Source organism: Eleutherodactylus coqui, chromosome 2 (genome assembly GCF_035609145.1).
Source record: "Eleutherodactylus coqui strain aEleCoq1 chromosome 2, aEleCoq1.hap1, whole genome shotgun sequence".
Lineage (NCBI taxonomy): Eukaryota > Metazoa > Chordata > Amphibia > Anura > Eleutherodactylidae > Eleutherodactylus > Eleutherodactylus coqui.
The window spans coordinates 304,606,912-304,623,437 of record NC_089838.1 but is presented as its reverse complement, the minus strand read 5'-3'; the positions used below and the strand labels follow the sequence as shown (position 1 = coordinate 304,623,437).

At 47.8% G+C, this 16,526-nt stretch overlaps 1 protein-coding gene across 1 annotated transcript; it reads right to left on the bottom strand.

The window, feature by feature from the left end:
* Positions 1–14,617: 14,617 nt before the first annotated feature.
* On the bottom strand, positions 14,618–15,577 carry LOC136610242 (olfactory receptor 1G1-like). Its single transcript, XM_066589479.1, has one exon. It carries the CDS (start codon positions 15,575–15,577, stop codon positions 14,618–14,620), a length of 960 nt encoding a protein of 319 aa, XP_066445576.1.
* Between the last annotated feature and the right edge of the window lie 949 nt (positions 15,578–16,526).

The window sequence follows — 16,526 nt, the reverse complement described above, 5'->3', positions numbered from 1 at the left end:
GACACAGCACAGTTATTAAACTTCTCATGTTCATTGAATATACGCAGTGCTGCCTTTTGGTGGAAAAAAACTGAAAACAAATCTATTTGTCCAGCCTCTGTCCGTCCTAAGGGCGGTGGACACGTGTGAGCTGCTTGAACAACATTGCTAAATCAGACGCACCCAGCTACGCTTTACTGCTGGCTTCGCCATTTGCTTTCCTTAATTGGGAAAAAAATACCTGCTCTCCAAGAGTTATAATAACTCTGCTACCCTCACGTTCTGTGACACATAAGCAGGGACACAGCGCAGTTATTAAACTTCTCATGTTCATTGAATATACGCAGTGCTGCCTTTTGGTGGGAAAAAACTGAAAACAAATCTATTTGTCCAGCCTCTGTCCGTCCTAAGGGCGGTGGACACGTGTGAGCTGCTTGAACAACATTGCTAAATCAGACGCACCCAGCTACGCTTTACTGCTGGCTTCGCCATTTGCTTTCCTTAATTGGGAAAAAAATACCTGCTCTCCAAGAGTTATAATAACTCTGCTACCCTCACGTTCTGTGACACATAAGCAGGGACACAGCACAGTTATTAAACTTCTCATGTTCATTGAATATACGCAGTGCTGCCTTTTGGTGGAAAAAAACTGAAAACAAATCTATTTGTCCAGCCTCTGTCCGTCCTAAGGGCGGTGGACACGTGTGAGCTGCTTGAACAACATTGCTAAATCAGACGCACCCAGCTACGCTTTACTGCTGGCTTCGCCATTTGCTTTCCTTAATTGGGAAAAAAATACCTGCTCTCCAAGAGTTATAATAACTCTGCTACCCTCACGTTCTGTGACACATAAGCAGGGACACAGCACAGTTATTAAACTTAGATAATTCATTCACTAGAGGCAGTGGGGCCTTTCGTTTTCCAAAAAGGGCAAAAATTATATTTGGCCTGCAGTCTTGCGCCAATTTATTTCCTGCCTGTGAAATCAAATCACTGGTAATACAGCATGCTGAGGGGTAGGGGTAGGCCTAGAGGACGTGGACGCGGCCGAGGACGCGGAGGGCCAAGTCAGGGTGTGGGCACAGCCCGAGCTCCTGATGCCGGTGTGTCGCAGCCGACTGCTGCGCGATTAGGAGAGAGGCACGTTTCTGGCGTCCCCACATTCATCGCCCAATTAATGGGTCCACGCGGGAGACGGTTATTAGAAAATGAGCAGTGTGAGCAGGTCCTGTCCTGGATGGCAGAAAGTGCTTCGAGCAACCTATCGTCTACCCGCAGTTCTGCGCCGTCCACTGCTGCCAATCCGAATCCTCTGTCTGCTGCTCCTCCTTCCTCCCAGCCTCCTCACTCCACTACAATAACACCTGCTCAGGAGCGGGAACACTCCCAGGAACTGTTCTCGGGCCCCTGCTTAGATTGGGCAGCAGCGGTTCCTCTCCCACCAGAGGAGTTTATCGTCACTGATGCCCAACCATTCGAAAGTTCCCGGGGTCCGGGGGAAGAGGCTGGGGACTTCCGCCAACTGTCTCAACAACTTTCTGTGGGTGAGGAGGACGATGACGATCAGACACAGTTGTCTTGCAGTGAGGTAGTAGTAAGGGCAGTAAGTCCCAGGGAGCAGCGCACAGAGGATTCGGAGGAAGAGCAGCAGGACGATGAGGTGACTGACCCCACCTGGTGTGCAACGCTTACTCAGGAGGACAGGTCTTCAGAGGGGGAGTCAAGGGCATCAGCAGGGCAGGTTGCAAGAGGCAGTGCAGTGGCCAGGGGTAGAGGCAGGGCCAGACCGAATAATCCACCAAGTGTTTCCCAAAGCGCCCCCTCGCGCCATGCCACCCTGCGGAGGCCGAGGTGCTCTAAGGTCTGGCAGTTTTTCACAGAGACGCCTGACGACCGACGAACAGTGGTGTGCAACCTTTGTCGCGCAAAGCTCAGCCGGGGAGCCAACACCAACAGCCTCACCACCACCACCATGCGCAGACATATGATGGCCAAGCACCCCGCAAGGTGGGACGAAGGCCGTTCACCGCCTCCGGTTTGCACCCCTGCCTCTCCCCCTGTGCCCCAACCTGCCACTGAGATGCAACCCCCCTCTCAGGACACAGGCACTACCGCCTCATGGCCTGCACCCACACCCTCATCTCCGCTGTCCTCGGCCCCATCCAGCAGTGTAGTTCAGCGCACCGTTCAGCCGTCGCTTGCGCAAGTGTTCGAGCGCAAGCGCAAGTACGCCGCCACGCACCCGCACGCTCAAACGTTAACCGTCCGCATAGCAAAATTCATCAGCCTTGAGATGCTGCCGTATAGGGTTGTGGAAACTGAGTCCTTCAAAAGTATCATGGAGGCGGCGGCCCCGCGCTACTCAGTTCCCAGTCGCCACTACTTTTCCCGATGTGCCGTCCCAGCCCAGCACGACCACGTCTCCCGCAACATTGTGCGCGCCCTCACCAACGCGGTTACTGCCACGGTCCACTTAACTACGGACACGTGGACAAGCACAGGCGGGCAGGGCCACTACATCTCCCTGACGGCACATTGGGTGAATTTAGTGGAGGCTGGGACAGAGTCAGAGCCTGGGACCGCTCACGTCCTACCCACCCCCAGAATTGCGGGCCCCAGCTCGGTGCTGGTATCTGCGGAGGTGTATGCTTCCTCCACTAAAGCACCCTCCTCCTCCTCCTCCTCCTCTGTCTCGCAATCAAGATGTGTTAGCAGCAGCATGTCGCCAGCAGTCGGTGTCGCGCGGTGTGGCAGCACAGCGGTGGGCAAGCGTCAGCAGGCCGTGCTGAAACTACTCAGCTTAGGAGATAAGAGGCACACGGCCCACGAACTGCTGCAGGGTCTGACACAGCAGACCGACCGCTGGCTTGCGCCGCTCAGCCTCCAACCGGGCATGGTCGTGTGTGACAACGGCCGTAACCTGGTGGCGGCTCTGCAGCTCGGCAGCCTCACGCACGTGCCATGCCTGGCCCATGTCTTTAATTTGGTGGTTCAGCGCTTTCTGAAAAGCTACCCACGCTTGTCAGACCTGCTCGTAAAGGCGCGCCGGCTCTGCGCACATTTCCGCAAGTCCCACACGGACGCTGCCACCCTGCGCACCCTGCAACATCACTTTAAGCTGCCAGTGCACCGACTGCTGTGCGACGTGCCCACACGGTGGAACTCTACGCTCCACATGTTGGCCAGGCTCTATGAACAACGTAGAGCTATAGTCGAATACCAACTCCAACATGGGCGGCGCAGTGGGAGTCAGCCTCCTCAATTCCTTTCAGAAGAGTGGGCCTGGTTGGCAGACATCTGCCATGTCCTTGGTAATTTTGAGGAGTCTACCCAGGTGGTGAGCGGCGATGCTACAATCATTAGCGTCACCATTCCTCTGCTATGCATCTTGAGAAATTCCCTGCAAACCATAAAGGCAGCTGCTTTGCGCTCGGAAACGGTGGCGGGGGAAGACAGTATGCCGCTGGATAGTCAGGGCACCCTCCTGTCTATTTCTCAGCGCATACAGGAGGAGGAGGAGGAGCATGAGGAGGATGAGGAGGAGGGGGAAGAGACAGCTTGGGCCGCTGCTGACGGTACACCGGCTGATTGCCTGTCATCCTTTCAGCGTGTATGGCCTGAGGAGGAGGAGGAGGATCCTGATAGTGATCTTCCTAGTGAAGACAGCCATGTGTTGCGTACAGGTACCCTGGCACACATGGCTGACTTCATGTTAGGATGCCTTTCTCGTGACCCTCGCGTTGCACGCATTCTGGCCACGACGGATTACTGGGTGTGCACACTGCTCGATCCACGGTATAAGGAGAACCTGCCCACTCTGATTCCCGAAGAGGAAAGGGGTTCGAGAGTGTTGCTATACCACAGGACCCTTGCGGACAAGCTGATGGTAAAATTCCCAGCCGACAGCGCTAGTGGCAGAAGGCGCAGTACCGAGGGCAAGGTAGCAGGGGATGTGCGTAGATCGAGCAGCATGTACATCCCAGGTAGTGCAACAGTCTTTAAGGGCCTGGCCAGCTTTATGTCTCCCCACCAAGACTGTGTCACCGCTCCCCAGTCACGGCTGAGTCGGCGGGAGCACTGTAAAAGGATGGTGAGGGAGTACGTAGCGGATCGCACGACCATCCTTGGTGACGCCTCTGCCCCCTACAACTACTGGGTGTCGAAGCTGGACATGTGGCCTGAACTAGCGCTGTATGCCCTGGAGGTGCTTGCTTGTCCTGCGGCTAGCGTCTTGTCGGAGAGGGTGTTTAGTGCGGCTGGGGGAATCATCACAGATAAGCGTAGCCGCTTGTCAACCGACAGTGCCGACAGGCTAACACTCATCAAGATGAACAAAGGCTGGATTTCCCCAGACTTCTGTTCTCCACCAGCGGACAGCAGCGATACGTAAGCAATACGTAGGCTGCACCCGCGGATGGAAGCTACGTTCTCTCTCACCATCCAAAACGGGGACATTTCTGCTTCATCAATCTGTGTCTAATATTCCTCCTCCTCCTCCTCCTGCTCCTCCTCCTGAAACCTCACGTAATCACGCTGAACGGGCAATTTTTCTTAGGGCCACAAGGCTCACTCAAATAATTTTTCAGAACAATTTTTATAAGTTTCAATGCGCTTAAAAGCATTGGAACTTTAACTTGAACCAATTTTTCGTTACACTGGGCTGCCTCCAGGCCTAGTTACCACTTAAGCCACATTAACCAAAGCGATTAATGGGTTTCACCTGCCCTCTTGGCTGGCCATGGCCAATTTTTGGGATGTACATTAGTACTGTTGATACAGCAATTTTTGTGGGCCCTCGCCTACAGTGTAATCAAATTAATTTTTAGCCCACCTGCATTACAGCTGACGTTACCTCAGCTGTGTTGGGCAATGCAATGGGATATTTTTATGTACCGCCGGTGGGTTCCAGGGAGCCACCCATGCTGTAGGTGCACACTGAGTTTTTAATACATCTGTACACTTCTAAAGAACCCGTCTGACTGGGCCATGCAGTGTGGGCCGAAGCCCACCTGTATTACGCACGACATTACTACCTCAGCTGTGTTGGGCAATGCAATGGGATATTTCTATGTACCGCCGGTGGCTTCCTGGCACCCACCCAGGCAGTGGGTCCACAGGGAGTTTAACCTACATGTGTCCACTTGTAAAGAACCCCAGTCAGACTGGGGCATGCAGTGTGGGCCGAAGCCCACCTGCATTAAGCACGACATTACTACCTCAGCTGTGTTGGGCAATGCAATGGGATATTTTTATGTACCGCCGGTGGGTTCCAGGGAGCCACCCATGCTGTAGGTGCACACTGAGTTTTTAATACATCTGTACACTTCTAAAGAACCCGTCTGACTGGGGCATGCAGTGTGGGCCGAAGCCCACCTGTATTACGCACGACATTACTACCTCAGCTGTGTTGGGCAATGCAATGGGATATTTCTATGTACCGCCGGTGGCTTCCTGGCACCCACCCAGGCAGTGGGTCCACAGGGAGTTTAACCTACATGTGTCCACTTGTAAAGAACCCCAGTCTGACTGGGGCATGCAGTGTGGGCCGAAACCCACCTGCATTAACCCTTTCCAGTCCACTGTGTGACCTGTGAAGACATTAGGGTTTAAGGCTGTACAGCTCCGTTGTTGGTAGACGTCCGTCGGGGTTCTCTTACTGTATATTGCCAGCCTCTCTGCTGTCGGAGCCTATCCTACGTGTCAGCTCATGCAGTACTGGCTTTAGCCAGCATATAGCGCCGTTGTATAACAGCAGAAAAAGAGTAAGCCCCCTAGGAAAACCATATACAAATTGGATTGGAAAGGGTTAAGCACAACATTACTACCTCAGCTGTGTTGGGCAATGCAATGGGATATTTCTATGTACCGCCGGTGGCTTCCTGGCACCCACCCATGCTGTAGGTGCACACGGACTTTTTACTACATCTGTACACTTATAAAGAACCCCAGTCAGACTGGGGCATGCAGTGTGGGCCGAAGCCCACCAGCATTAAGCACGACATTACTACCTCAGCTGTGTTGGGCAATGCAATGGGATATTTCTGTGTACCGCCGGTGGGTTCCAGGGAGCCACCCATGCTGTGGGTCGACAGGGACTTCACAATAGGGAGTTGTACCTGCCTGTGTCTATGAATTAAAAAGCCCGGTCTGACTGGGGCATGCAGACACCTTGACAGAATGAATAGTGTGTGGCACATAGGTTCCCCATTGCTATGCCCACGTGTGCAGCTCCTGATGGCGGTGGCACAGGATTCTATTTCTCATTGCTTCTGTACAGCATTGTGGGCTATCGCTCCGCCACTTTTAAAGAGGGTCGCTGCCTAGCCGTGCCAACCTCTGCAGTGTGTGCCTGCGGTCCCTCGTCATGGCAGACGCAATTCTAAATAGACATGAGCGTGGTGTGGCATGAGGGCAGCTGAAGGCTGCCCAGGGACACTTTGGTGTGCGCTGTGGGGGGGGAGGGGGGGCGGTTGGGCAGCATGTAACCCAGGAGAAGTGTCAGTGGAGTGTCATGCAGGCAGTGATTGTGCTTTGTTGGAGGTAGTGTGGTGCTTAGCAAAGGTATGCCATGCTAATGAGGGCTTTTCAGAAGTAAAAGTTGTTGGGAGGGGGGGGGGCCCACTCTTGCCGGTATTGTGGCTTAATAGTGGGACCTGTGAACTTGAGATGCAGCCCAACACGTAGCCCCTCGCCTGCCCTATCCGTTCCTGTGTCATTCCCATCACTTTCTTGAATTGCTCAGATTTTCACACATGAAAACCTTAGCGAGCATCGGCGAAATACAAAAATGTTCTGGTCGCCCATTGACTTCAATGTGGTTCGTTGTTCGAAACGAACCCTCGAGCATCACGGGAAGTTCGTTCCGAATAACGAACACCCGAACATTTTGGTGTTCGCTCATCTCTAATACCGATCAATCACTTTTGTAACGATCAAATGAAACAGTTCAAGGTGAGGTTCTCGTTAAGGCCTGCAGGACTGACCAAATTCATGCTGTAAAACCAGCTCACTTCTTTCTGGAGTAGCAATTTATTCGTATTGCCTCGGCGACCATCCAACCGGATAGTTTCAATCCCTTGAAAGTGCAACTGTCCTTCATCGCCCCCATGTACCTCCCACATGTGGTTAGAAATGGACTGGGTTCTTTACGCCGCACGTTACCCACATGGGCTAAAATTCGTCTGCGCAATTGTTGGGTCGTCTTGCCGACGTAATTAAGGGGGCATGAGCAGGTTGCCAGATAGACTACATTTGATGACCTGCAGTAAATATATTCACGGTTAGAATATTCTATAGATGTAGAAGCACTCGTGAATATGGAACTTTTCTTGATAAATGGACATGCTGCACAGTTTGAGCAAGGGAACGTACCTGTAAATCTATGTCTACGGAGCCAGGTTAGATTCAAAGTCATAGGTTTCAGATGACTTTTGATTAATCTATCACGCAGGCTCCTTCCCCGTCTGAAGGTAATAGCTGGGGAAGTCCGTAGTAGGTCTCTAATATCATAATCGTCTTTGAGGATGTCCCAGAACTGACCCAGAACATTACGTATTTCAGATGCTCCAGTGTCAAAAGTGCCAATGACACGGACTACATCAGACTTCTGTTTTTTTCCGGACCTGCAGCAATTCCGATCTCTCCTTTCGAGCAGCAAAATTATAGGCGTCAAGAATCAATTCTTCAGGGTAGCCTCTTTGTTGAAATCTTGCGGATAATTTGGCACCTTCAGAAATGAAATCCTCTTCAGAGAATTTCTGTGAACCCTCAAAAACTGACCCTTAGGGATTCCCTTATGTAAAGAGTAAGGGTGATGACTATTCCAGGACAGGAAAGAGATTATAGCAGTTGTTTTTTGGAAGATCGTTGTAGAAAGTGTGCCATCATGTTTCTTAGTGATTTTTAGATCAAAAAATGTGATAGAAGATTGGTAACACTCAAAGGTCAATTTAAGGTTTAGATTGTTTTCATTCAGTCCGTTCACAAAGGCACTGAATGACTCTTGGTCCCCGGTCCATAGGATAAGAATATCATCTATTAACCGGGCCCATAGAAGGATGTTTTTAGTGAGAGTCTGGCTTTCTTCGGTAAAGACATGGCATTCCTCCCACCAGCCCAGGAACAGATTTGCATATGACGGAGCACACAGAGTCCCCATCGCCATGCCCCTGAAGTACTGGCCTTGATATAGAAAGTAGCTATGGGTCAGAACGAACGTCAATAGTTCCTTCATAAAGTTATTATGATCGTTGAATTGTGACCCTTTTTGCTTTAAAAAGTGATCCACAGCCTTCGCTCCAGAAGTACAGGCTTTCGACATCTATTGTGGCCAACATTACGTCTGAGTCAACATGAATGTCCTCGATTTGGCGCACCATGTCTAGAGTATCCTCAACGTGGGACGGGAGGGCAGAGACAAATGGTCTAAGGACCTGGTCGATATAGACGCTAGCATTATAGCTAAGGTTTTCTATGCCAGACACGATTGGGCATCCACGTAGGGGATTCAGGCCCTTATGGACTTTAGGAAGTATATAAAAAGTTGCGATCCTAGGATGTTTAGGGACTAAAAATTCCAATTCGCAGGTCCTATCAATTTTGATGTAAAGGCCCTGTTGGCAATCATGAATAATTCATTAGAGAAGCCCAATGTTGGGTCGTATGTTAATTTACCATAAGTGTCTCTGTCCTTTAGTAATGTCATGCAGACCTCGATGTAATGAGCACGATTCATAATTACAATGTTACCCCCTTTATCGGAGGGTTTTACCACAATTTTTTTGTCAAGTTCCAGTTTTTTGAGGGCGGTGTCATAAAAGTAGCCACCACAGGTATACAGTGAACCTGCGAAAGTCTGTTTAAATCAGTTACGCTTCCACTGATTGTTCCAATCCAGTATCTCGGATAACTGTCTTAAAACGAGAGATAATACATGGCGACCAGTGCTAACCCCCAAAAGTATAGGCGAACCCCTGAAACATCTGTGTACCAAGAGGATAGGCGAAACCCTGAAACATTTGTGTACCAAGAGTATAGGCGAACCCCTGAAAAATTGGTGTACCAAAAGTATAGGTGAACCCCTGAAATATTTGTTTGCGAAGAGTATAGGCGAAGCCCAGAAAAAGTTGTGTACCAAGAGTACAGGTGTACCCCTGAAAAATTTGTTTACCCTGAGTGCAGGTGAAACCCAGAAAATTTTTTTAAACATATAGCTCGTACTTGCTTAATTTGCTAACAGAGACTGGAGTTTGTCCTCCGAAAAATTAATTTTTACAGAGCCTTTTGGCCCTTTAAAGAATTGGCTGTTCAACGTGCTGACATGCTAGTTTAGGAGGAGGAGGAAGATCAAAGAAGGATAGACCAAGCTACTTCTACCCTTTTTTGGGGTGATAGAGGGTGCATGGTTCTCCTGTTCCAGCTTAAAGAATCTTTATGTGCCGCTGCTTTCCACCGGTGGAGAAGAGAAGTCAAGAGAAATCCAGGCTTTTATCATCTTAATGAATGTAAGCCTGTCAGCGCTGTCAGTTGACAGGCGCTGACAGGCTTACACTCATTAAGATGATAACATGTGCTTATCCGTGATAATCCCCCCAGCAGCACTAAACACCCTCTCTGATAAGACGCTAGCGGCAGGGCAGTCCAGTGCCTCCAAGGTGTACAGCGCAAGTTCGTGCCACGTGTCCAGCTTTGACACCCAATAGTTGTATGGAGTAGAGGGATCACGGAGGACATTGGTAAGTCGGCTATGTACTCCCTCACCATCTTTTTACAGTGTACCCTCCTACTCAGCCTAGACTGGGAAATGGTGACACAGTCTGGCTGGGGAGCCACAAAACTGGCAAAGGCCTTTGAGAGTGTTCCCCTGCCTGAACTGGACATGCTGCTTGTTCCCCACGACTCCCCTGCTAATTGGCACACTGAACTACATTCTCTACCGCTAACGTTGTCACGGGAAAAGCAGCTTAACATGAAGTCAGCCATGTGTGCCAGAATCCCAGTATGCAACACATCACTGTCCTCACTAGGAGGATAACTCTCAGTCTCCTCCTCCTCCTCTTCAGTCCATACACGCTGAACAGATGTGAGGTAAGTAGCATGGGCACCCTCTGCAGTGCGGGCGGCAGTCTCATCCCCCCCTCCTCCAATACACGCTGAGAAACAGGTGTGAGGGTGGTCTGGCTATCAAACAACATATTGTCATCCCCCATCTCCTGTTCTAACCACAGAGCGTCGGCCTTTATGCTTAGCAGCGACCATCTCAGCAGGCAAAGCAGCAGGATAGTTACTCTGATAATGGCCGCATTGCTGCTTACCATTTGTGTTGACTCCTCAAAGTTTCTGTTATGAGAAACATGGTCCTCCTGTTATGCTGGTCCTTTCGGGGTGGCGGATTGTGGGGTCCCACAGTTGGGGCGCTTCCCACTTGCTTGTTTGGCTGCCGGGGGTGTGGGTGCCTGGCCGGCTTGGTGCTAGTGGCACACGAGCACCTGTGAGTGCAGCTGCTGTGCACGAGCTCTCTTTTATTATTCTCTGTTGGGAGTTGGCTGTCTCCCTCTCTCTGCTCCTAGGTGGAGGCTTTTGTTTAAAGGTCGGACAGAGACTTGCAATCACTGCCAGTTATTGGTTTCCCTTAGTGTGCTAGCTAGTCTGTTGGTCTCCTGCTTCTGTCAGCTTGTCTGCTATTCCTTACTATTATCCACCAGGTTTTCCCATCTGCCTCAGTTCTTCTTAGTATTGTTCGTGTTGGTTATTTAGATCTGCCTTTTCTGTTGATATTCTACACTTTCCATCCAGGTATGGCAGCATCCCTTTTTCTGTCCCTAGTTAGAGTAGGGACGGCTGCCTAGTTGCCCATCTGGGGTTAGCTAGGAGTGGAGGCAAGCAGGCAGCGACAGGGGTTGTGGGTGAGATCTAGGGCACCCGGGCTGGCGTATCATCGGTAGTGTATCGTAACATAATAATTGGCCCTTAAAATTGTTCTCCAATGGAGGCCATGAGTACCCTCGCAAGTCAGTTGCAGGATTTTGTGGTCGTGATCCAAGACCTGTCCAGTCCTCTACCCACACCCTCATTCCTCAGCCCCATAATATGCACAGTAAACAGCATACTGTTTTGTTAGATAGCGTGGATTGACAGGACCCACACAGGGGTATATAGCGTATGCTTTGAGCCCCCCCCCCAAATGTAAACAACGTATAGTCTCGTTAGATAGTGTGGATTGACAGCACGCACACAGGGGTATATAGTGTATGCTTAAAGCCCCCCCAAAAATAGAAAAATAAAAAATGATAGTAGTTTTGTTACTTCCTATCTACTCTCTGTACACCACTAGCAGTATACTGCATAAAACCGGTAACAGTGTGCAGTATAAAGCCGGGATGCTTGAGGAAAAATTTGTGCGCACTACTGGTCCCAGCCATCCAAAATGCTTATGCACACAATGAGAGGAGTAGTAGTCCTAGAAAGGACTGTAGGGTTCTTGGAGCAAGGATCCCTGCCTAACCACAACCTATTCCCTACCATAATGCTTTCCCTATGGAAGCAGCTCTTTTCATTTGAACAATGATTTTAAGGTGAACTTAAAATCCATCATTCATCAACTGAGAGGTAAAGCAGACACATTTTTCATTCAGCAGACCACATACTGTTATCTCCATGGCAGGTGGCAGATAACATTGTAACCTGCCAACAGCCATGAGAAGGACAATGCAGCTGTGTGCACAGCTGGACATGTCATTAATCATATGCTGGGCTCTGTACACAGTTCCTGGAGGCCCTTTTACATGCAAATGAAGATGATAAAGTCTTAATGGCTATTAATGGCCATTAACACTTTATGCAAATAGATCGTAAAATCTTTCAATCTATCAGTCCTTTACATATAAATAGGCCTTCCGTAGTTGATAATATCAGATGGGAAAGGATTACAGCAGATAACAGAATTCTTCATTATCAGTTCCACAGAACCCATGAATAAAAGAGCTCTGGAAAAGCAAACTTTCAAAAATAAAAGAGGGAAGGAAGGGAAGCATTGTTGTAATTGTGGTCACTATGGCCATTTATACCTGTGAGTGCATATGTTCTTGGCAGTCTGCAGCCTCATTTGATCCTGCAGGAAGGAGAAGTAGAAGTCCTTCCTACATATTTTCCATTTTCTCTGATGCATTCCTGTCATTACATCAAAAAACTGTACCAAAAACTGCATGTATGCTCTTACTTTACAATTAATTTCTACATTTAATTGCAGTAAATAAAATTACAATATTAGCTCAAAATGTGCAATGCTAATAGCAAATAAATGATACTTACTCCACAAACCGATAGATTAACATTTGCACATTAATTGTACCGGAAATGCTTCATATAGCAAGGCTCTGAGTGTGAGCATAATTTAAAGATCAACCAATATCTTTGAGACAGAAGGATTGAGTTACGTCCACTTGGCACACAAAAGCGCTACTTCACAGAACGGACGCAAGTGTGTCCATTTAAAACATGCAAACACTCTCATCAAATAATAAATGGGAAGTCTTTCCCTAAACACTTAACAAACGAGGGAGAGGGCTTTACCTACCACAGCAGATTGATCGTGTCGATAGATGCAGGCCTGCACTCGTTGCTGAGACCTAACTATCCCTGATTAGGGTGCTGGAGAGATGCACTAAACAGACACACAGGACATGACACTGTACTGAAACATCAAACACAGAACAGGACTAGGACTAGACATACAGAACATGTCTGGCAACCAGCACAGACATATTAAACACGTCGCTGTTCATACCAAACATACAACAAATAGTGCATATAATATGAATCCCACCCAGAGCTCACATGCATACAGATGAAATACCACAGCAAGTCTCAGTGTCCTCAAACCAGTGGGATGGGCAGTCAGCAACCATGCTGACATAGGGAACTGTGTCAGGCATCAACCATCTGACACACAAACGAGACATGACGTCTGGAGGCCGCACCTGTCAGGGAAAGGGAAGAGGGGGTCTGCATATGCTACAGACAAGGACTACAGGTGCCCAAACCGTCTTTAGGGAAGACAGCTGCAGGTTGAAATCTTCATCCCTGATGGATCTTTCTACCTGCGCAGTGGCTAGCAGATCCACCAGGATCTCTCCCTCGTCAGACACAGAGTGGGGTGCCCTCGTGAGGTCCCTTAACAACCCCAGAATAGCATGCAAATGCCTAGAAGCCTGAAACTCTTGGCTGGGGGCAGCCAGGAGGAAGGTTAAGGACAGGACCACATAGGGCCCCCCTGGAGTCGGCTATAAGCTGTGTCCTGTACCGCTTGCCTCCCTGAATAGATTGGCTTGATAAAGACTGGATTTCCACCAGTCGAAACGTTGTATTTTACTATGCAAAGATGAATTAAAGATGGAGTTTTAATATCTACGAAGACTATCTACTTATCTTATTGACACCCCTGATGCTGCTAGTCTACCGTTTATCTGAAGGAAGTATATTGGATGTTGGGCCCACATCTGAATTCAGCTTTGCATCAAACACCCGGTCAATAGCTCTAGTGAGTATATTTGTTTCTCCTATTGTGGAAGTGCCGCAACAACCTGTTTTTTGCCTCCCGGAATGGGGAGGGAGAGGGTCCAGAAGGCAGAGGGTCCCCTGCGCTATGGACACTCTGGCTGCAGGTAACAGCCGGTATGCCAGCTGGATTCTAGGGGATCACCACCTCTCTTAATCCAGCTCGGCATAATTATGGGTCAGTGTTGTTTACCAGTCATCCTTCACCTGCTGCAGCACTCCGACCAAATACAACTCACATTGCTCCTCTATCTTGGACCACTGTCCATTCTTATTACCAGAGGTATGGCAGAATCCTCAGTGACAGCAAAAATTGGTGGGACATCACTGAGTGCCACCATGTCACAGGATACCTCGAAGTCATTATGCTGCATGAGTTCAGTGAGCTCAAGAGAGGTGCACACCACATCATCGCTGTCACTGCTCACCCTTCCAGAGTGTCACTTACCTCTGCAGGATCACAGATTACATCAACATTTTTATTCACAGAAGCATTGACATTATACTGGTATATCTCATCAAATCTTGGCAATACATTTGCAGGCAGGTCATCATATACATCCACCTTCCGCAAACCTGAGGAAGGACCTGAGAGATTTGAAAGCTCGCTATAACATCATGTATTTTTGTTAGCCACTAAAAGATATCAATTTTGGGGATAAGTATGTGATGGATGCGGGTCCGACTGATAGAACCCCCACGATCATGAGAATGGAGGTTCCATTCTCTTTTTGCATGAATGAGCAATGGCCAAGCAAGCATGCTGGCGTGCAGCATGTTTTGATGCTCTTTCCCTAGATGCTTCCTTGAATGTTTCCTTGGAAATAGATGAACTCTACTTGCTGTCATGCATTACTGCATTATGTGTATTTCTCTATGGAGTACTGCATGCTACTTCCCATGTGCTTCAGAGATCAGATGGGATGTCTGGGGAACTGGAGATGAGAGAAAGTTTGGTGAAAATCATATAGTGTGCACTATTAGGGAATATGACATTTATTGAGTGGGGTCAACCTGTGACTATCATCATTACACAAAATGCAGGACTATTATAAAATATTACTGCAGATCAAAGACATTTTTGTTATATGAAATTTTTTGAAAAATTAACAATTCTATTCCATATTATTGTGGCCATTTTTCTAGCTGCTCCCAGAACTTCTTTGTTTCTCAAGCTATATACAAATGGGTTTAACATTGGGACCACGGCCACATACAGCATCGAGAGAATTTTGCCTTGATCCTTAGAATTTTCAGACTCTGGTATCAAGTACATGAAGATACATGGCCCAAAGAATAATAAGACAGTAATGATGTGCGATGAGCAGCTAGAAAAAGCCTTAAGCTGTCCACTAGAGGTACGAATTTTTACAACCGTGGAAATTATTCTTATATATGAGGTCAGAATAAATATAAAAGTACCTGTCACACAGATACTTTCCATTGAGATCATCATTTTCATACTCCAAGTGTCACTAGAAGAAAGTGCCATCAATGGTAATATGTCGCAATAGACATGATTGATCTTGTGAGAGTAACAGAATGATAATGTTGATATCATTAATGTTAATATTAGGGAATTCACAGCACTGAAAGTCATGTAGGAAGTTCCTACAATAAAACAAACTTTTCTTGTCATGATCAAAGAATAATGTAGAGGAGAACAAACCGCCACATAGCGATCATAAGCCATACAGGCCAGAATGTTGTTCTCAGCATTACCACAGAATATAAAGAAGTACAGTTGAATGATACAACCATAATAGGAGATCATCTTGTCTTCTGTGAAAATAATGGACAACATTTTGGGAAGAATAGTAGACACATAGATGGCATCAACAGAAGACAGATTACACAAGAAGAAATACATGGGAGTGTGAAGTTGGGATATCACACAGACCAGGACAATGATAATCAGATTCCCCACCACTGCTAGCAGATACATGAATAAAAACCCAATAAATATAAGAATTTCATTTATTCTTGAGGTGGAGAATGGGGTCAGGTAGAATTCATTCACTGTAATGTTTTCACAGTCATTCATCTTAAGCAGCTGTGATAAAAGAAAAGAGAACAAATTATTGTGTGTAGTAAGGATCTATGCAAATAATACTTGAATAATGTAACTGAAAAAATAATCAGGGGTGTTAACATATAACATGAATAAAAGAAGAAAACCAAATAAATAATTAAAGGGGTTGTCCCGTGAAAGCAAGTGGGGGTATACACTTCTGTATGACCATATTAATGCACTTTGTAATATACATTGTGCATTAAATATGAGCCATATAGAAGTTATACACTTACCCGCTCCAGTGCTGGCGTCCTCGTCTCCATGGCGCCGACTAAAGCTGCCTTCTCCTTCCATTAGACGCGCTTGCGCTGTGCGGTCTTCTGCTCTGTTGAATGGGGTTCTCTGGCGTGCTCGCGCCGCCGAGGTCTTCTGCGCATTCGCAGACCAGCTCTCCGGCGCGAGCACGCCAGAGAAGCCCCATTCAACAGAGCAGAAGACCGCACAGCGCAAGCGCGTCTAATGGAAGGAGAAGGCAGCTTTAGTCGGCGCCATGGAGACGAGGACGCCAGCACCGGAGGGGGTAAGTGTATAACTTCTGTATGGCTCATATTTAATGCACGATGTATATTACAAAGTGCATTAATATGGTCATACAGAAGTGTATAACCCCACTTGCTTTCACGGGACAACCCCTTTAATACAAATTTAGTGAATGGCAATCTGTACATAAGAAAAGAGGGCCCTTTCCTTAAGTATTCACAATCTATGAAGTAAGAGACAGTACCATCAGTGAGAGAAAAAGCTGTCTGTATAGTTGTGTAATGGTGATAGGTTAATGTAGGTTGAAAGTTTTTCTGAAGAGATGATTTTCTGTCTCCTCTTGAAAGTTTGAAAAGTGAAAAGTGCCTGGTGGTTTGAGTTAACTCAACCCTCAATGATCATTGAGGAGCAGACAAGAGAAGAGCAGGGAAGAAGGTTT